The sequence below is a fragment of the Drosophila gunungcola genome, chromosome 3R (genome assembly GCF_025200985.1).
Source record: "Drosophila gunungcola strain Sukarami chromosome 3R, Dgunungcola_SK_2, whole genome shotgun sequence".
Taxonomy (NCBI): Eukaryota; Metazoa; Arthropoda; class Insecta; order Diptera; family Drosophilidae; genus Drosophila; species Drosophila gunungcola.
In genome coordinates, this window is record NC_069139.1 from 2,139,457 (window position 1) to 2,157,845 (window position 18,389).

At 35.5% G+C, this 18,389-nt stretch overlaps 5 protein-coding genes and 1 long non-coding RNA gene across 14 annotated transcripts; 3 read left to right on the forward strand and 3 right to left on the reverse strand.

Moving 5' to 3' along the window:
* The first annotated feature begins 217 nt into the window (after window positions 1-217).
* Window positions 218-2,002, forward strand: LOC128265876 (thioredoxin domain-containing protein). 3 transcript variants are annotated; one of them, XM_053002103.1, is made up of 6 exons: window positions 218-432; window positions 501-825; window positions 886-1,047; window positions 1,204-1,332; window positions 1,422-1,450; window positions 1,821-2,002. In XM_053002103.1, the coding sequence occupies exons 1-5, from the start codon at window positions 297-299 to the stop codon at window positions 1,429-1,431; spliced, it is 762 nt and encodes a 253-aa protein (XP_052858063.1). In that variant the 5' UTR covers window positions 218-296; the 3' UTR covers window positions 1,432-1,450; window positions 1,821-2,002. The 3 variants fall into 3 exon arrangements, with proteins under 3 accessions (XP_052858063.1, XP_052858054.1, XP_052858067.1); XM_053002094.1 differs by lacking the exon at window positions 1,422-1,450; XM_053002107.1 differs by lacking the exons at window positions 1,422-1,450; window positions 1,821-2,002 and having other exon boundaries at window positions 1,106-1,232.
* Window positions 1,204-2,528, reverse strand: LOC128265965 (uncharacterized). Its single transcript, XR_008268983.1, has 2 exons — window positions 2,401-2,528; window positions 1,204-1,770 (listed from the first exon to the last, which is right to left on the reverse strand). It is a non-coding gene; the product is annotated as an uncharacterized LOC128265965 (long non-coding RNA).
* Window positions 2,516-5,907, forward strand: LOC128265949 (uncharacterized). 3 transcript variants are annotated; one of them, XM_053002227.1, is made up of 3 exons: window positions 2,516-2,662; window positions 4,050-4,392; window positions 5,544-5,907. In XM_053002227.1, exons 2-3 carry the CDS (start codon window positions 4,168-4,170, stop codon window positions 5,694-5,696), a joined length of 378 nt encoding a protein of 125 aa, XP_052858187.1. In that variant the 5' UTR covers window positions 2,516-2,662; window positions 4,050-4,167; the 3' UTR covers window positions 5,697-5,907. The 3 variants fall into 3 exon arrangements, with proteins under 3 accessions (XP_052858187.1, XP_052858172.1, XP_052858181.1); XM_053002221.1 differs by lacking the exon at window positions 2,516-2,662 and adding an exon at window positions 3,281-3,578; XM_053002212.1 differs by lacking the exon at window positions 2,516-2,662 and having other exon boundaries at window positions 3,277-4,392.
* Window positions 5,908-6,868: 961 nt separating this feature from the next.
* LOC128265940 (uncharacterized) lies at window positions 6,869-7,912 on the reverse strand. Of its 2 annotated transcripts, XM_053002195.1 has the most exons (4): window positions 7,886-7,904; window positions 7,641-7,818; window positions 7,319-7,462; window positions 6,869-7,252 (listed from the first exon to the last, which is right to left on the reverse strand). In XM_053002195.1, the coding sequence occupies exons 2-4, from the start codon at window positions 7,782-7,784 to the stop codon at window positions 6,998-7,000; spliced, it is 543 nt and encodes a 180-aa protein (XP_052858155.1). In that variant the 5' UTR covers window positions 7,785-7,818; window positions 7,886-7,904; the 3' UTR covers window positions 6,869-6,997. The 2 variants fall into 2 exon arrangements, with proteins under 2 accessions (XP_052858155.1, XP_052858149.1); XM_053002189.1 differs by having other exon boundaries at window positions 7,641-7,912.
* Window positions 7,913-8,398: 486 nt separating this feature from the next.
* LOC128265894 (transforming growth factor beta regulator 1) lies at window positions 8,399-9,545 on the reverse strand. Of its 2 annotated transcripts, none has more exons than XM_053002122.1 (2): window positions 9,392-9,545; window positions 8,399-9,273 (listed from the first exon to the last, which is right to left on the reverse strand). In XM_053002122.1, exons 1-2 carry the CDS (start codon window positions 9,452-9,454, stop codon window positions 8,515-8,517), a joined length of 822 nt encoding a protein of 273 aa, XP_052858082.1. In that variant the 5' UTR covers window positions 9,455-9,545; the 3' UTR covers window positions 8,399-8,514. The 2 variants fall into 2 exon arrangements, with proteins under 2 accessions (XP_052858082.1, XP_052858090.1); XM_053002130.1 differs by having other exon boundaries at window positions 9,366-9,520.
* Window positions 9,546-9,711: 166 nt separating this feature from the next.
* Window positions 9,712-18,194, forward strand: LOC128265787 (protein unc-13 homolog 4B). 3 transcript variants are annotated; one of them, XM_053002008.1, is made up of 15 exons: window positions 9,712-9,866; window positions 11,010-11,280; window positions 14,030-14,370; window positions 14,432-14,479; window positions 14,791-14,950; window positions 15,016-15,836; window positions 15,904-16,118; window positions 16,176-16,453; window positions 16,520-16,607; window positions 16,665-16,738; window positions 16,806-17,171; window positions 17,229-17,489; window positions 17,550-17,719; window positions 17,773-17,951; window positions 18,014-18,194. In XM_053002008.1, the coding sequence occupies exons 1-15, from the start codon at window positions 9,811-9,813 to the stop codon at window positions 18,103-18,105; spliced, it is 3,420 nt and encodes a 1,139-aa protein (XP_052857968.1). In that variant the 5' UTR covers window positions 9,712-9,810; the 3' UTR covers window positions 18,106-18,194. The 3 variants fall into 3 exon arrangements, with proteins under 3 accessions (XP_052857968.1, XP_052857960.1, XP_052857978.1); XM_053002000.1 differs by lacking the exon at window positions 9,712-9,866 and adding an exon at window positions 10,206-10,521; XM_053002018.1 differs by lacking the exons at window positions 9,712-9,866; window positions 11,010-11,280 and adding an exon at window positions 12,643-13,122.
* The last annotated feature ends 195 nt before the right edge of the window (window positions 18,195-18,389 follow it).

Here is an 18,389-nt window from a genome sequence, read left to right on the forward strand (position 1 = left end):
CTAACACTTGTTTGTTATTTAATTTTTTTGCTTTTGCTTTTTAATTAGCCTGCAAATAAAATATTTTATACATTTCCCAAAACATTATATACTTTTAGAAAAGAAAAACTTTTACAATTGTGAATGTACCTATATATAATGTACACACTCTAGATACAAAACTTTTTTTCCCATCACTGTTGACGCGATAGATTTTGAGAACTATCGATAACCCGGCTCACTCTCACTTAAAGTTCCGATCTGATCAAGTCAATTGCTTCTTTTGCCAGTGATCTTCACACCACCACAGCCAGATAATGCTTTGTTTTATATTCTTTGTATTGTTGGGCTTAAGCCTGGGAAATAATGCTCAAGCACAGGATTTGCGACGTGTGGATGACACGGAGTTAATTCAACTTCTGACCGGCAACAGCAATGTGGTCGTCCTATTTAGTAAGTACTATATATATATATATCCGGCTTACGTGGACTATCATGACACCGGTTTACTTGGCTTGCAGACAAAAACAATTGCCAGAGCTGTTTGGAATACGAAAATGTGGTCACCAAAATTTATCCCCAACTGCAGGAGACTCTGTCGACCATTGTGGTGCAGTCGGTGGACAGCAATCTGGTTTCCATCTACGATCCCAGCAAGGAACCCGCTCTGGTCTTTTTCAGGCGAGGAATACCCATCTTGTACCATGGCGAGGTGAACGATGACGAAATCCTAGACTTTTTCAATGACAATTTGGAGCCAGCTGTGAAAGAGCTTTCCGACGACAACTTCGAGCACCTGACTCAGGCCTCATCGGGGGCCACCACCGGGGACTGGTTTGTCTTCTTGTAAGTTAGGCTATACTAATATGTTATATTAGTCATCTAAACATGTACACCCACTTCTAGCTATTCCGCCGAGTGTACCGTCTGTCAGCGACTTTATGCCGTCTGGGAATCTGTGGGCGGAAAGCTGAAGCGAAAGTTGAACATTGCCCGAATGAACAGCGCGGAATCGGGGATATCGACGGCCAAGAGACTGGGAGCTTTGGAATCGCCGGCTTTTATTTTGTAAGTCCCTATACACAGATAAAATAATAATAGTCAAAATAATAGTCATTTTTTTTAGCTTATGAACATTATATATTTTTGTGCATTATTTCTATTATTTTCACCGCTGCCGTAAATGTTTATACAAAACCATATATTAAAGTTAACCATTTTCAGCTTGAGGCAGGGAAAGATGTACCGGTATTTGGCCAAACAATACAGTCCCGAAGCATTTGTCCAATTTGCTGAGAAGGGATACTTAACCCAGAGCCATCCGCAGCCAGTACCACAAATACCCAGTGCCGTGTAAGTATTTTTTAAAGCTCAGCCATTCTTTGATATCTATTTCGATCGAATATTAAACTCAAAGTTCGATTATTATGACCTATTTATAGGGATTTGTGAGAAACTGAAACATGTCTTAGTAAGTTGAGCAAAGATAAACATTTCTTAAACCCATTAATGAGTTCAAACTAATTACTTAAATAATTATTATACAATTTAACTTAACAAATAATGAGTTTTAGTCCCCGGTGCAAGGTGGCAAATAACGTCAGTTTGAGACTTGATTTTGCTATTGAATATTACTCCGTTGATATAAAGCCAAATATTAACTGTAACCGTTGTATAATATCCATAATCGTTTATTTTGTACATAAACCTTATAATAATCAATATTACCCTGGTTTCAAGAGTTCCTGGTTTAAGAAGATCGAAATTAATAAAACAAGATTTTTGTAATAACTGTAAATGAAAATAAAAATGATTAATTATAAAACTTTCATGTATTTCAGAAACGAATTTTTGGGCCCACTCCAAAGTTATTTCAAATCTGAAAATATTACATCGCTGGCGTCTTTGGGAATTTTTGCATTGTTCGCAGTTTTTTATCTCACAAAAAAGATAGCCAAAGTATTCAGTTCAGAACCAGTGAAAACGAAAAATAAATCTAAATAAAATATCATTTCTAAACATACGTAAGTGGTTTTTAAAATCTAATAAAAGGGATACACAATTGTTCTATCATCAAGGCAAGAAAATTATTTTAAAAAACATTAATATACTATTATTTACAAATATTCAAGACAGACCCATGGAAATAATCAAATAAAATATTAGTTTTAGTCGAATAGGTGAGTTTGGACATTTTCTAGCATTTATTTACTTACAAAAAAATAACAAATTAATTTTAACTGAACCGCAACATTTAAATATCTACAAGCAAACGGTGAGCGGGAAAGATCAACTACTGCAATTCCTAACGATACACAAATAGCCAGCTCTGCCGTGGAATAGTGGAAATGAAACATGCAGATACTTAATATCGCACAAGATCCATTGTTCGTTTATGTATATCGCTAACAAAATACCTACCCAATTTTTTAATTGGTTTTAATTTATTAGCGTGCCAACAAACAAAAATATTTAGAGCGGGACTCAGTTAGCATCTGAGTTCAGAGGCTAACTCGTCGGCGGCAATCTAGCCAATTACTTAAGTGCGATGATAGTTTGGCGTGGAATACTTAATTTGAAACATCGTATTGTTTTCTAAATAATAATTATATTCGCGATCGTTTTACCCGAGGTTTTGGAAGTTTTTGCAGTTTGCATTTTCCCCGGAATTATTTTATCTTGGGTAAATCACTCGAAACCCGCTATTTATATTCGCTTCATACATACAGTGCTCACTTAATGTCAGTTGACGTCACAGAAGGTCTTGAAAAAAGAGCGAGGAGTGCACATACTACGACTGTATACTACGAATATATATACAGCTGCGGTCAATATAATAATGTCTCAAAAACATAAATTTTCAAACATAATGCTAATAATCAAAAGGAGGTTTCAAAAACATTGATATTTATTTAATTGTCCAAGAAAAACTAAAACTTAAAAACTTTTTTTAAATAAAATTAACTTTTCCATATAGTGTAGTAATTGATCTCAGAACAATTTGAGAACATATTTTTTAATTAAAAATCTAAAAACAATGATGAGTATGCATACTCCCCATTTAGTTTATAGTCTTATCTTCACAAAAATATGATAAAATTCTTTAAAAGTTGGTTGCAATGTGCTTTTCATTGCTATTTCCATTAGCAAAAAACGACTACTACTATTTTGACCGCTCCTGTATATATTTATATATGTATATTTGTAACAACAACATGGTGTAGGGAGAATCCCTGAGAGCGGGAGAGAGATCAAGAGAGCACATTACCATCGACTTTCGTTGATATTTTGGCTGTATTTCGCTGTAGTCAAGCGCACATGAGTCAGATTAATATTTTGCTTGTGCTTTTGTTCAGTTCAGTTTAGTTTCAGTTCATTTCGATTTAAGTACTCAAACACTGAAGTCAAAATACTAATGTGCGTACTTACGTGTAAAGCAGTTGAGAAAAATGTGCAAACGTACTACTACCATATGTACTTGTATGTGGTGAAGAGTGCCAGCATTAATCGCTTTTTTCCCCTGCACGACGACTAGAAAATACTCGACTCTAGTAGCTAGCTAGTAGTGAAAAACAAAAAAGAAATAAAATTGATATTGTGTAAGTTGTATCTAGAATTGAAAAGATGAAAAGTATGAAAAACATGAAAAGTGTCATTCCTATAAATACACCTCCTCGGGAAAGAAAGTCGCAATAATAAAGGCACCATAAAGGAACCCAACTTTGGACGAGAGCTAAAAAGTATAGTGCGCAGCCCATCATGACTAACTCACCACCCAAAAGGCCAGCCCATGTACAGAAAATCGATATTCTAGTCGCGCTGTAACGCTGGGTAGCGCCTACCTGAAAACCGAAAAAAAAAAACAGAAAACACAAAACGAGACATTAGTATACCGAAAAACCTCTTCCGCAAATGGTCGACATATCTGCTGTATAGCTATACATATCATATAGCACCCCATCTGTGATACGCGTGTACCTTAAAACCTAAACAGTTTCCGAAATGAACAACTAACTTTGCTTCGATCTCGAGGGTATCACTGGGAAACTAACGATGCGTCTTGTCCGCAGTAAATGTTGTCAACGTGATGTTTCTGTATCCGACTATCTGAGCACCCCGCATCCGCATCCTTCGTCCGAAGTCCACACCAAAAATATATTTACTCGCTACTGGGACGACCACATAAAAATGAAGGAGTCAAGCGAAACCAGGGGAAAACCCACCCAATCTTCGTCATCAGCATCATCACCACCTGCCAAACAAACCCAGAGCGTTACGTTCGTGAGGACCAGTAATGCAAATGCACCAGCTGTTTGCGACGGGAATGGAAATGGAATTGGAAATTCAAACCAAACCGAGTGGACGTTTCCCCCAAAACTGCCCACACCGCATATCTACAATTGCCTGAGCCCCGTAAGTCTACACAGGAAGAAAAATGTTTAGGATTATATGATATTAATTAAAAGTGGGGGATCCGTAAACTCATGCGAAATAAGGTGTACAATAAAATTTAAAAGATAGTGTCATAACCTCAATGGACATGTAGACCACTTCCGACCAGATAATTAAAAAGAAAGCCGGAACCCATGTAGAATTCGTTTTGATTTCATTTCAAACAAGTAATTTATAAGTAAAATTGATTTATTTTTGAACAGTTCGATTACATATCTAACTGTTATTTTTGCTTCAGCAAACATGATTCCTTCAATAATGTACAAAAACTCTGTAGAATTCGTCTCGATCTAACAGATACTTTAAACAAGTAATTTAATATGAAAACCTCGTCAAAATGATAGGGAAAAAGTGGATATCTTTTTGCTCATCTTGGTATCTGTTTTATTTTTATGTTTAGCAAATATTATTATACTTTTATATATGCACCACCCATCCTACTAGCGATTCGCACATGTTTCCTCATCGGTGCAGATTATCATGACGTAACGATTATTAGATACTCCACGGGTGACCATTTATATAGTATATATACAGTATATAGTTCCTAGTCTTTGTGTGCTCGTGTGTTGGCGGAAGATAAAGAGGAAACAAATTATTTGCACTTCAGCAATTGCCGTCTAAATCATTAGTATGTATGGAAGTATGAGCACTGAACAGACATACGGACATTTGGCAGTAAATTGTAGGCATTTAACGGAGCGCATTCAGCATTAAATAGATCTATTTTAAGAAATAGCTTTAGCGATAAGATTAAAAATCGCACATATATACGTGGGTCAGCAGGGGTTAATAAATCTTAAAGCTATTGAGTTCGGGTGTCAGTTAATGAACTTAAAAGAAGGGCTAAATCATTTTGGCACGCGATTTCCGGGTTTCACTTTCACCTCCGGTGTATACCACAAATATTTATAATTCAGACAGCGCCTTTATGTTTAATATACTATATTTAATTCAATGAAACCTGTATTACAATAAGCCTAGAAAAAACCTTCACAAGGCATTCCAAGAATCCAAGCGATAAGCTAAAAACAAACCACATATCTAAGTTATTTTATTCCACTAGTTTTTTTAATATTACTAAAACGTTTTCAAAATTTTCCTTCTTTCAGGACATGATGGCCTCAAGTGATAAAAGCAGCTTTAAAGGATTTCGCAAGCAATTTAGTGGACGGTTTAAGCGCTTAGTTACTCGAAAAGTGGAACACACTCCAGTGATACCTCCAGAATTGAAGCCGCAACTAAAAACAATATACGTTTACTAACTTAAGATGTAACGACAATTGCAAGCACAAGTGTTTTCCCCATTATATAAGGAACACCCACCACTGTGTGCTTATATATATGGCAGGAAACATTAGTGATAGGAAAAGCAAGATAAACTAAGTTATCATAATACCATTCTGGTTGACAATTTTAAGTATTCAGCGATTCGTGCGTATTGTTAGGCTCAATAAAAAAGAACATTTCATAAAACAGACAAGGTTTTAATGAACTTGGCACGGGACTTATGGGGCTTACAAAAATATCATATCATATTGAAAGCAATTTCAAAACTATGTAATTGCTTAGATGTTTAAATAATTAATTTAATAATTCAATTATGAACTTTAATTAAAATGTATAAAAATGAATGGATTCATTTGAAATGTTAATTTTTATTGATTGTTGGTCGTTGCAAAACTCATTCGTTTTCCAAGTAATAAGATACAGGATGAATGTGCTAAGCTGTCGACATTTCCACCTATTTATCCACCTTTGTTTGCAACTTGGGTTGGGCCTTAGCCTTACTAATCAGTCAATCAACGAGCAATACAATGATTGAGAAAACCAATGTTAAACTGAATAGATGAACGATGCAAGCCCAGGCTAACAAAGAACTTTCTGTCATCATGCCAAAAGAGTGTGGCCACTAAAATTGTACTACGATAAGATTAAGTTAAACAAAGTGGATATGCCACGTCGGGCGATGGCCCGGAATGTGTATTTTGGACAAAGTTCTTGGTCACTTAATAGAATTCCCGTCTTGAGAGCGAATTTCCAAGCTTCTCCGGAATTTCAAAATGTAATCGTTCTTATCCAACAAATAACTTATAAAATAAAATAATTTTGCTTTTGAAAGTGTATTTCGGACATAGTTTTGACTACATAGTATGAGTTCCTACGTTAAAGCAGCTTCTTAAGCTTTGTGGTAAAAAAAAAAGAACCGAGTGATAAAAGCTTTATAAGGTAAGTTCAGCCGAAAGATGCCTTTTACTCATTTATCGCCAAGTTATCTGTATGTGTTTTGGACATAATTATGGCTACTAGTCCCTATCTTAAAACGTCTTTTCAACCTTTGTGGTAACACAGAAATCAATTGAAGAAATCTTTATAAGGGGAGTCGTTTCGCAAGAAGCCTTATACTTATACATCTGTGTTCCAAAATACCTGGTAATTAAATAAAATGCTTACTTTATTCCAATCTAAACGTACATATACACAGTCGCGTCTATATATACATAGTCAAGTACTCGTATATATAGTTGCATCGACCAGAAACGAGGCTATAGCAGTCATTATAAATCTACGTGAGTTCCTGGATGGCGCTGCCTGTGCTTCCTGTTCTTCCTGTGCTGCCGCCAGTACCATTCTCTTTTGGGGGTCTATTGCTGGGCCCAGCTCCACTTTCGTCGTGGCTTTCGCTGTTGCTTGGATTTGGATTTGGTTTGGGCACTACAGTCTCTGTTGACTTGGGGGATACCCCTGTTTGGGATTGGGTGTTCCCAGAGGACTCCTCCTCGTCCGAACAGTCCACGCTGGAAACTGAGGGATTTCGTTCCTGTAAAATCGATTAAAGAGGATGGATGGTATGTAATCTTAATAAAGAAGACCTTATTAGACTCACCATTCCTCTGCGAGATAAGCGTTCGTACTTAATCATACGCTCCTCCCGCATTCGAGTCAATCGCATTAACAGTGAATAGTGTTGCTCCACGCGATGCAAACATGTTTTGCATATGGTTTTTGGCAAGGGATCAGTCGGAGATATCTGGGGTACAATGAATAAAGTTATGATAAATCAATAAATAACTTATTTGTTTGTTTTTGGATAAAACTATCGGGAGACTCCGTTGCAATGGCTGATTTTGGGTACACACAAGCCTATGGGCAACCCTATTCTTGCAGTCCGAGCTTTTCCATAATGTCCTCTACTATGCAATACTCACTGTAATTGGTAGGTAACCGTTGATTTTCTCAACAAGACACAAACGCTGGCCATGATCACTATAAATATGGATTACTGTTCGGTGCATCTCGGAACAGAGTCGGCACAGAAAGCCAGATATACACGCCTTTTCGATGCTACCCATCTCGACCGATTTATATAGATGGTTATATCCTCAACTGCCAATGCAATGTCGGTTAATTTAAAGCCAACCAAAACAACTTTCCCAAAATATTGTATTAATACTTTTCAGATATGCGTTGTGTACATATGTTTCTACTAGAGCTGTCAAACTATCGATGGCACATTCGATGGTTGGAGCCGTGCATCGATGATTTCAAAACTATCGTGGTAATACCCACCACTACTAATTTCATTTAAAAACTCTATGGAGTTTTAAAAATACTCTTAGTTTTACCACTTTGTTAATATCAATTTTTTTTGTAATCGTTCTTGATCCAACAAATCTACACAACAATTTTTATTAAAAACCTAAAAACTATAAATACCCATACTGTGTTTTGGTTCTTAACTTAAAAATCAACCACAACACATTGTAATATAAGAAAATAATAACAAAAAGTATTAGGTTCTTCTACAGATCTTGTGCCAAATAAAAATAAGGAAATATTATTATATATTATTATTACTAAATTGATAAAACGAAACATTGGCAATGGTATCGAAGTAAAAAGTAAATAAAACTGAAATACTGATGATGGTATCGAAACGCAAATATAAGAACCAGAACTAAAACAGTTTTGAGTATATATATTTATGTTCCCTTTATTTTTAAGAGCTCTTTTAAAAACTACTTACAGTTTATTTTTTAGTTTTCTCTGAACTTATTAAGTAATGTATCCAAGAAAATCTTATCAAGATAAAAAACCTTGAAGCGTCTCGAACGATAATGAGGCGCTGTTCAAAGACTGAATGTTCTGCACAGCGAATCCTTTGAAATTTGTGCATTGATGAAAACCAGGATCCATCATGAGAAGCGATTGGGTTTTTTGGTTAGACAGGCCGAAGAAGACCTCTCCTTGGACATCAAAGGGTATTTTCAACTTCACACTGGGTGATCTCTGAATTGAGTTCAAAAGATCCAAGTGACAGGTGTTGGCACTTTCCCCGAAGAACACTCCATCCAAATCATTGTCGGGTATTATTTGAAATTGGGGAATGCCGGCGTTATTCAAAATTTTACAGGTGAACACACACTTTTTGCGAGGGTCTTTAGGATGGGCGTAAATCCGTGTGGCCACATATCCCACTGGATATATCCAACTCTCGGTGTGGAAATTGGAATTCACCGATACGATCTCGCCCAAAGAGTGAAGTAATACATTATTCAGGTTCATGGGGAACATGGGCTTCTTTTTTCGTATAATGGTTACGTTTTTCGGTTTATCCTCGCCTGGCTTTTTATGCAAAACAACCGGTTTACTTTTCTTCACGCCTCCAAAAGATGATTCCGAGGATTCGACTTTTCCATTTGAAACACTGGGACGTCCATTATTTGATTTTTCCAAGCCCTCGTGGAACATAAGTCGTTCTATTAGATATAGACGTTGAGATCGGGTTACGGATAACTCGGCTTGAAGGCGGCAAATTTCATCGGTGAGCGAAGCGTTCTCCTAAAACGAGGTTTCATAAGTTAATAATAGCAATAATCATATGTTAGAATCTGAAGTTCTCCACCAAACACGAAACGATCTCAAATAAACACATGTTTAGAGAATTTCAGCATCTTACCAGCAGATAACTCTTTACAGATCGTTTTAGACTCTCGTACCGCCGTTTATATTTCAAATTCATGATTTTTTAATTTATAAACTTAGCAAAAACCAAAGATAGTAGTTTTTTTGTTGTTGTGGGGTTTGTTTTGATTATCGAAGTGCAGGGTTGCTGTTTGTAAGATATCGGAATTGCGGTATTCGGTAGTTTTTCGAGATGGTATTTTAAATACCAAAAAGATAAACAAAACAAACCAAGTATAATCTTATCTTTTTTAACAACTATAAATAGAACTAAAAAATTAAATTAAAGTAATAGTGTCGTTAAATGAGTGTGTTTTTAAGCTATGAGTTCGATTAGTTAATGGGCCTAATTTTCCGTATTGCCTAATCCTATCTAATGAATACCCACATTTTAACCTTGTAAAGGACTTAGTAATGTTGAAGAAGAGTTATTTCTGGCGGTCGGAAGCTAGGATTTTCGAGAAATTAAGGTAGGTTATTAATTAATAAGTAACTGGTTACCAAGGGGGATCTTTGGTCTCTAACAAAATCTTAAATTGGGCAGTTGACCATGAAAGAGCCCCAGTCTGCAAGGTGGTTACAACACTAACACCTAGCCCTACCTTAGTTACATGTAGGTGTGTGTGTGTGGCAATACTACCATTAGTAGGTTTTAGGGGTTACCTCTCAGTTGTTAATGAATTTAAAATTTAAAAGATTCTAAGATTATAAACATAGTATCTTTAAAAAACACAGCGATCACCATGGTAACCAGTGTTCATCTGTGTGTTTCTACTTTTCCCCATTCCTTGCCTTTACTTTCTTCCAAAACATAAGGTATACAAACATTCATACCTAATTATAATGTGTGATAGTGTAGGGAAGAGTGTGTGAAATACTGCTGAGAAAAATCTACGTCGGAGAGCAGCTTTAAAAAAAAAGCTATGGGAATGAATCACATCGTTTGTTCGGTGCAAATAAGCCGTTAGTATGTTTTTGCACTCCGGTGACACTTGTTGGATTCTGTGCTCTCCTAAAATATAATACAATAAAAATCTTTAAAATGGACGAGGAACAAATGTGGAAGGGGTTCTTTTTCAAACTGCAGGAACTTAAGATGAATCCACCCACAGAACACGAACACCAGTAAGTTGGATAAACAAATGAATCCATAAATTCAGACTCACACGCACACCTGTAGAAAAAAACTCAATATTCACAGATGTATAGATACGCAGACATGTGTGCTGTTTCATTAGACAAATATGAACATTTTAGAGAAACTGGAACTGTGTCATCAGATAAATTAAAGATTATCAAGTGGAACTATAATTATGTGTGCGTAAGACATCAAAAAGTGATGTAAGGAAACTCAAACCACAGATCGATTTTGCAACCCACACTCTCGCTAATGTAAACATGACTCAATTTCAGGGAACTTTTCAGTCCTCTTTAAATATATTCCATAATGTACTTTACTTTTCTCAATACTCATATTTATCACTAATTTTAAACAACATTCACCAACTGCAAAACCAATTTTATCTTTAAGAAAAAGATCCTTTTGGTTATGACTAGCTTTCCTAATTAAAATTTTATGAAAGTATTTATTAATAGTTGATTTTTCCCTTTAGATTACAAGATGGTGATGATGGATTCTTCGAAAAATTTGGATCCCTCTTACGGCAAAAGTCACAAATAGATGAGGGTGTTTTGAAAAGTTCTTTGGCTCCTTTTGCGGAAAATGGCAGCGTGGAGACAGAAGAATCCGACGAAAGTCCTGATGGCTCCTCACAACTTGGCCAGGATCCGGAATGCATCAGCATCAATACCTTTGCGACAGATAGTGAACTGGCCTCGTCTCCTGAATTTGATAATTTTCTGGACTCAACTCCTATAATGAATGTAAGTTGGCATTTAGAAACTGCGAATTGAGCTGACTAAGCACTTAGAAAAGCGAGTTAAGGTCAGTTGGGATCGTTATGATAAACGATCAACTATTTGTATTATAGATTATTATATATTCCAACTGGTACATCTAGATTCTACATCTAGATTTTCTATACTCTAGATTATCTACATTATCTAAAGCTGTCTTAGAGCATTACAGACCATTTCGAGCTGAACAGTTGAAAAATGTAGACTCTCTAAGTCGATCTTTTCAGGGAATCTACGTAAAAACGTTTTCTGTAAGTGATAAATTGTATAATTCTTGGAAAGATTCTTTTTGTCAAAACATTTGGTAAATGTTTCATTTGAGTTCTTGGATTTTTGTGGAACTCACTGTTTTGTTAAAACATTTGGTAAATGTTCCATTTGAGTTGTTGAAAATTTCTCAAACACAAGGAATGATTACTTTTTTTTTTAAGGCTTGTCTTGGTTTTTTTACTTTACCCTAATTAACAAGGCGTAATTCTTAAAGTCTTTGTCTTAAACAAAAATATATTTTTAAAAATTTGACTTGTTTTAATAATACAATACAAAGTTAGCCTTAAGTGGTGTCCACTGCTGGAACTTGTATGATAAAAGATTGATTTATTTTAGTTCCGCATATAAAACTCCTCATTCACAAAGGTACTGTAGTAACTTTTGGTAACATCATGGAGTAACCAATGCTGTTCACAGACAGGGGAACCCACCATGGGTTGTATTGGTGAATTTGGGGGCCTCCTAAGCCTGGTCACATTCACTCCATTATTTGTAGACCTGAATTGTTGCAAAACTTTCGTGATAGGTCAGTTTTCCAGTTTGCAGCGAGGCATAACAATCTCAGCAATGTTTTATCTTATACCAACATTTTGCTGCTTGCATGTTTGTCGTCTGGGAAGGTGTTTTATAGTTTAATTGAACAGAAAAAATTAAGTCGTGTCCATAGAAACGGTTAAACAATAACAAATGAACTTGCCAGAGGCCCATAGCATCGTATATATACCGACTGTATAAACAAACTGAATAATGTATACTGACAACATAAACAAATACTGCAAACATACAGACTGGCCAATTGAACGAGTGGAAAGCTAAAAGTACTTTAGAAAATATATTTTTCATTACCACCTTGAGCTTTTTCCTTTTTGTATCCAAAAATAAAACATTTTCTCTTAAGATTGCTTTATTATTACTCACAAACACTGTGGCTGAATCGCCGTGTACATATGCACAAATACTGTAGGCGAAACGAAATCGAATTGAGCGCATACACTTTTTATCTCATGGTCAACGCCAAGATATTTCGGATATCGCTAAGATTTTCGAGACCGGACGCTATAGTACTTAGATACAGGCTCTTCCCCGAATCGGTTGGGTGTTGGGTCCAGTCTGCTCTCGTGATATTTCCTCCGATTCCGATCCAGACCAGAGATATGTGCGTCGTCTATTTCGAATTGTATATTTGCAAGAGAATATTTGCCAAATATTTCGTGGAGTGATTTGTTAGTTACAGAATTCAAAAACATGAGCTACCTATCGTTACCACGTGTTCTGAGCAAGTTCGGTTCGCAAAATCACAACCCGTCTAACCCAAATTCGAAAACCAATAGCCTTACCCGATCCAGAACGCGTGCTGGATGCGACGATATCGGACTCAGACTCCCGAGAAAAGCATCCTCCACCCAGTCCCTCAATCAGCCATTTGAGCGACGATCGAGCATATTGAATCGAAATGGAAGCATTTCTAGTCGACACTTTAGGGGCGTTCACAAGCATTTACTCGACTCACATGCCAAGGCGGTTTGCCATTCAATGACCGTAAGTAGATCTTAAAGATGCTGCTAAAGGGAATATTTAAGTAGAACAGTTCATGTTTTGAAATGTTTTTTGAGTTCTATGTAAGTATATCGTTAAGTCCATATAGTAAAATGAATACAGATTAAACAGTTACTAAATTTGTATGCTTTTGAGTCCTTTTTAAGTAGTTCTTAAAGCCCACATAGTGGCAGGTGTTTTATAATACATGGCTAGAGAACACATTCAAAAAAAAAACATTTTTTTATATTTTTGAGTTCTTTGTGCTTATGCACATTGGCTAGGTAAACAAAGCGATTGTATAAGTTCATTGATTTAAAATTTGTTGTTGAGTCATTTGAGTTAAGTACATCGGGTATTTTCAGTGCGTGGATATATTTATGGAAACCATTTTTTGGGGAACTCTTTTGTTAATTGAATGAAATTTTTTAATTTCAAGCAAAAACTTAAATTATTTGCGTGAAAATTATGAACATAATTCTAAGAATTCCGTTTTTAATTTTCTTTAATACTTTTGTTTATTTAAGTCATAATTTTAATTTAATTTAATTTAATAAAATTGAATTCAATTTTCAGCCGAGTCAATCTTGATAATTTTTTTGTTTTAAAACTGGCAGCTTTTATTATAGATAAGTGCCTAAAATGTATCTAATCAAACATGACATCAGATGTGGTCTGGTTTTGCCTTTTCTTTGTGAAGTTTTTGTTTACATTTTGGTTTTCTGGAATTTGCTGATATTTCCTTAGGCTTTGACCTTTAGTGAAGAGATTTATTTCTATTTTTATTCGAATACAATTAATAGATTGGTTCTAGTCGTGGTTGCCTTTTACTGAAAGAGAATTTGTTGCATGTAGTTAATTGGTGGCTATTGAGATAAATCTAATTATTTATAATTACTATATTTTGCAGGTCACAGATCTGTATGAAGAAATTTTATTTGAAATTTACAACAACATTGGCTGTGAAAACAACGATCAGTGCACAAATAGTTTGATTGAATTTGTGCAGGATGCATTCAAGATTCCAAACGCAACGCATTTGGAAATTTGTGAGGCGGCGAGACTTAAAGAACCACCCAATGTAAGGCTAAATGTCGAAATAATAAAGGCCGAGAACTTAATGTCCAAGGATTCGAATGGCCTATCTGATCCGTTTGTAACCCTCTACTTAGAATCGAATAGTTCCCATCGATATAACTCATCTGTAAAGCCTGCCACATTAAATCCTATATGGGAGGAGCACTTTTCACTGTGAGTATAGAATGTCTTGGATTCAAATTTTTTCTTAATAATAATAATTCCATTTCCTAAGGCCCATTACCGAAAATGCTCGAGACGAAGTTCTTATCGTTGAAGTCTGGTAAGCTTAATATATAATTATATAAAAATGCACTCATCAAAGTCAAGTGATCTAAAATTCACTTAACGCGGAATAGTAGGTTTATGATCTGAATCTAACTAACAAAAAGGTGTACAAATATATGCAAAAACATGTTCTGAATATTTATTTTGAGTAAACAAATTTTTTTTATAAAAGCATTATTGGATTTTAAGTTAAACATAAATTTGATTTAATGTAAAAATTTGCAGAATACACTTTTGCTTATAATCCGATGTCTAATTGTTAGATTTCTTTATTAAAATAATAATTATTGTTATTTGTTTTTTTAGGGATTTTGATGCAGCGGAAACGGTTAAAGAAAAAGTTAATAAAATACTCGATGTCAAAGGAGTGAAGGGACTTAGTAAGTTAATGAAGGAAATAGCTGTAACAGCTTCATCGGGAAAACATGATAATGAGTTAATAGGAAGAGCTGCAATTACACTAAAGGTTAGTAAAATATTTTGAAATTCCTAAAACTAAACCACTTTACTAAAAATTTCTTATTTCTAAAGTCTATTCCAGTTTCTGGCCTAACCGTTTGGTACAATCTTGAGAAAGGAAGCAAGGGTCGAAGTCGAGGATCACTTCTGGTGAATCTGGCTTTGAGTGCCGAAAAGAACAAAAGTGTAGCCGTACAGGAGCATAAGAATTTGCTGAAACTACTGCTGATGTACGAGCTGGAAACTTCGCAGGTGGCCAACTACTGGTGGAGCGGAAAGTTCAGTCCAAATGCCGAACTAATTCGATCCCAGCATGCTGCCCAGAGCGGGCTAACGCCCTTCGATTGTGCTTTAAGTCAATGGCATGCCTACAGCACCATCCATGAAACACACAAACTGAATTTCACCCTTTTCAACTCTATTCTGGATGTTGTGGTGCCAGTTATCACCTATATGCAGAACGATTCGGAGGACGTAAAAACATTCTGGGATGGTGTGAGACGGCTGCTGCCCTCGTGCTTCGCAGTTCTACGGAAATTGAGGTCCAAGAACACTAGTGATAAGAACATAATAAAGGCACTCAATGTAGTGCTGGATATTCTTAAGAAGATTAAGGAATTGGAAGTGCCTGAAAGTGTAGACATTTTCCCCAAATCGGTATACGGCTGGATCCACACAATCGATACGGATGAATCGTGCAATATTGACACTGCCATTAACGATGCCATCAATACGGGTACCAAAGAATGGCTGGAACATATAGTCGAGGGCAGCAGGCAATCCAAAAATAATGAAACCGATGACGAAAAGTTGCAATACATTATAAAACTTATACAAATGGTACGCTCTGACCTCCAACGTGCAATGGAATACTTTGATAAAATATTTTACCAGTAAGTTACTTTCATATATATATATATATTTACCAATATCTTAAATCTTATTTTATATCCGTTTCAGCAAAATTCAGCTTAACTATTCCGCAATCCTTTATTTATTTTACGACTCAAAACTTGCTGAAATTTGTAAATCCATTATAATAGAAGTGTGCAATAACATTAAGAGACTAGATGTGCCGGACGATCAATTCGAATATCTGCCCAACCTGGAGAATGTAAATATGGGTACTACATTATTCGAAGTTTATTTAATACTCAAGCGATATGTCACTCTGGGTGAGTTGCTATAAAACTTCATCTCCATTAAATAATAATTATTTATTATGTTTCTAGGCGAATCCCTGTGTTCCGAAAGCTTGGAATTGGCCAACTTTTACCCCTGGTTCGAAAGGGGAGTTACTCACTGGCTCGATATCTCAATAATTAAGGCCTTAAGTCGTATTCAAAAAGCAATTGATTTGGATCAGCTAAAGGCTGTTGACGAAACAGTCAAATATAGTTCTTCGGCTGTAGATACACTTTCAATTTTCTATCAAATCAAGATATTTTGGCAACAACTTGACTGGCCAGAAGTCGAGGGATCCTACATATTTGTGGCCAAAATTGTCAATGTAAGATGGAAAATCTACTACAATTATTTGCTAATTTATTTATAAATATATATATTTTTTGTACAGGATCTTTGTCGGTGCTGCATTTTCTATGCCCAACAGATGTCTCGCAGAGTTGAAAACATTAACATTGGTGATAATAACAAAAATTTCAGTAAGTGTACTTCTTAGACAAATAAATGTATTTTTAAATAACATTTTGTAATTACAGCTTTATCCGAAGAGTGGTGCATAGCTATTAACAACATGGATTACATTCGCCAGACTTTACCTTCATTCATAAAGGTATATGATTTAATTCTTTAACAACTAATGAAATGAGAATTAAGACAATATATTTTATTTGTACTAGGAACTCAGTATTGATGATATCATTAAGAGATTGGGAGAGTATCGTTCAAACTTAGAGGCTGAACGCTGCGCCAGCACCATAAAAACTGTAATCGAAAACGCATTAGACACTGAACGAAACCAGATCGTTGAGCTCATAGAGATTGTGGCTAGAAAAATGGCCCCGCCCATTAAACGATATTTGGCCGAAGGTGCTGAGGTCCTGGCCAAGGACTCGAACTCTATGGACCAGCTAATGATGTATTTGGAGGCCTCGTTGACCACGCTCTATGATACTCTTAATGAAATTAACTTTCAAAGGATATTGGACGGCATTTGGTCTGAGTTATCAATTATAATGTATGACCTTATACAATCAAATCTGGACGTAAGCTCTAATTTCATTACCATCTGGGAGCTTATGAATAATCTATTATATATTCAGAAACGTCGCCCACCAGCTTTCTTTCAAAATTTAAACAACACTCTTCAGACAATGATGGATTGTTTTAAAATGGGCAACATTGAATCTTCGGACGTAAAGATTTTGTCTACAATTCAAAGTAGGCTAAGGCTTTATTCCCTGGAAACAGCAGATCTTATCCATCAGTATTATTTGGAGCGACTGGAAACGCAAAAGAGCCAAGAGTCGTCTCCCTATGGACAACTTACTATAACGGCTCAATTAACTGATTCTGGGTTGTTGGTAAGACTTTAATGCATTTCACCCTTGAATTATGTTTGCTTAAAATATTGCATACCATAGTTAACTATTTTAAACGCACGCAATCTGCTGCCAATGGATTCGAATGGCTCGGTCGATTCATTTGTTAAGGCTAGTTTCATGCCCACAAGCAGATTTAATGATATAATAACAGTGAAGACAAATGTTCACAATAAAAGTTGTTTTCCACTTTACGACCAGGAGTTTCGTATGTAAGTAATGGTTTAAATTTGAGGTGCAATAGATTTATATTTTTCTTAAATAGAAACTTGACTGAACAGCAGCGAAATGATAAGAACAGCCTGATTTTATTCAGTGTCAAGGATAAAGATTTATTTGGAATGTCCAGCCAATATATAGCAGAGTGCTATATCTCATTCGAAGATCTCGAGGCAACACCAGGCGAACAAATAATGATGAATTTATCCAGACCGGAATATACAGGTTTGTTTATCTACTTCGTAGTGTATAATCAGGCGGAAATAAATATAGCATATCTCTTTCAGATTCCGATTCATTGCGAGCTCTGGAATACAGATTAGGTGATAAGCAGGCCAAGGATTTCCTTAAAAAATTGAAAAACCGATCCTTCTCTTAAATTTGAAATTGTTCACCATACTATGTTGTGAAAAAAGCAATAAATTATATTTTTTTACGGCTTTCAACTAAGAAATAAAAAATAACAAATGCGCATTTTTTGGGTGAAAGCGTTAGCCATATTTCTTTAGAATTTGTTTGTGGTTTTAATAGTCATTTGATTTTTTGATAAACAGGACGGGACCTCTTGTACAAATTAAAAAAAACCGATCCCCAATTTTTAAAATTAAGAATACTAAGTTTTGAAAAAAGCAATAAAATATATTTTGTACGGCTCTTAAACTT

Coding starts and splice junctions, on each gene's coding strand:
- LOC128265876 (XM_053002094.1), top strand. CDS start 297: ATGCTTTGTTTTATATTCTTTGTATTGTTGGGCTTAAGCCTGGGAAAT. Junction 433..500: donor CAATGTGGTCGTCCTATTTA/GTAAGTACTATA, acceptor CTTGGCTTGCAG/ACAAAAACAATTGCCAGAGC. Junction 1,048..1,203: donor GAATCGCCGGCTTTTATTTT/GTAAGTCCCTAT, acceptor AACCATTTTCAG/CTTGAGGCAGGGAAAGATGT.
- LOC128265940 (XM_053002189.1), bottom strand. CDS start 7,784: ATGGGTAGCATCGAAAAGGCGTGTATATCTGGCTTTCTGTGCCGACTC. Junction 7,463..7,640: donor ACGGTTACCTACCAATTACA/GTGAGTATTGCA, acceptor ATTGTACCCCAG/ATATCTCCGACTGATCCCTT. Junction 7,253..7,318: donor GCTTATCTCGCAGAGGAATG/GTGAGTCTAATA, acceptor TCGATTTTACAG/GAACGAAATCCCTCAGTTTC.
- LOC128265787 (XM_053002000.1), top strand. CDS start 10,439: ATGGACGAGGAACAAATGTGGAAGGGGTTCTTTTTCAAACTGCAGGAA. Junction 14,951..15,015: donor GAGCTGCAATTACACTAAAG/GTTAGTAAAATA, acceptor TTATTTCTAAAG/TCTATTCCAGTTTCTGGCCT. Junction 16,454..16,519: donor TTGTGGCCAAAATTGTCAAT/GTAAGATGGAAA, acceptor TTTTTTGTACAG/GATCTTTGTCGGTGCTGCAT.
- LOC128265949 (XM_053002212.1), top strand. CDS start 4,033: ATGCGTCTTGTCCGCAGTAAATGTTGTCAACGTGATGTTTCTGTATCC. Junction 4,393..5,543: donor TCTACAATTGCCTGAGCCCC/GTAAGTCTACAC, acceptor TCCTTCTTTCAG/GACATGATGGCCTCAAGTGA.
- LOC128265894 (XM_053002122.1), bottom strand. CDS start 9,454: ATGAATTTGAAATATAAACGGCGGTACGAGAGTCTAAAACGATCTGTA. Junction 9,274..9,391: donor CTGTAAAGAGTTATCTGCTG/GTAAGATGCTGA, acceptor ACCTCGTTTTAG/GAGAACGCTTCGCTCACCGA.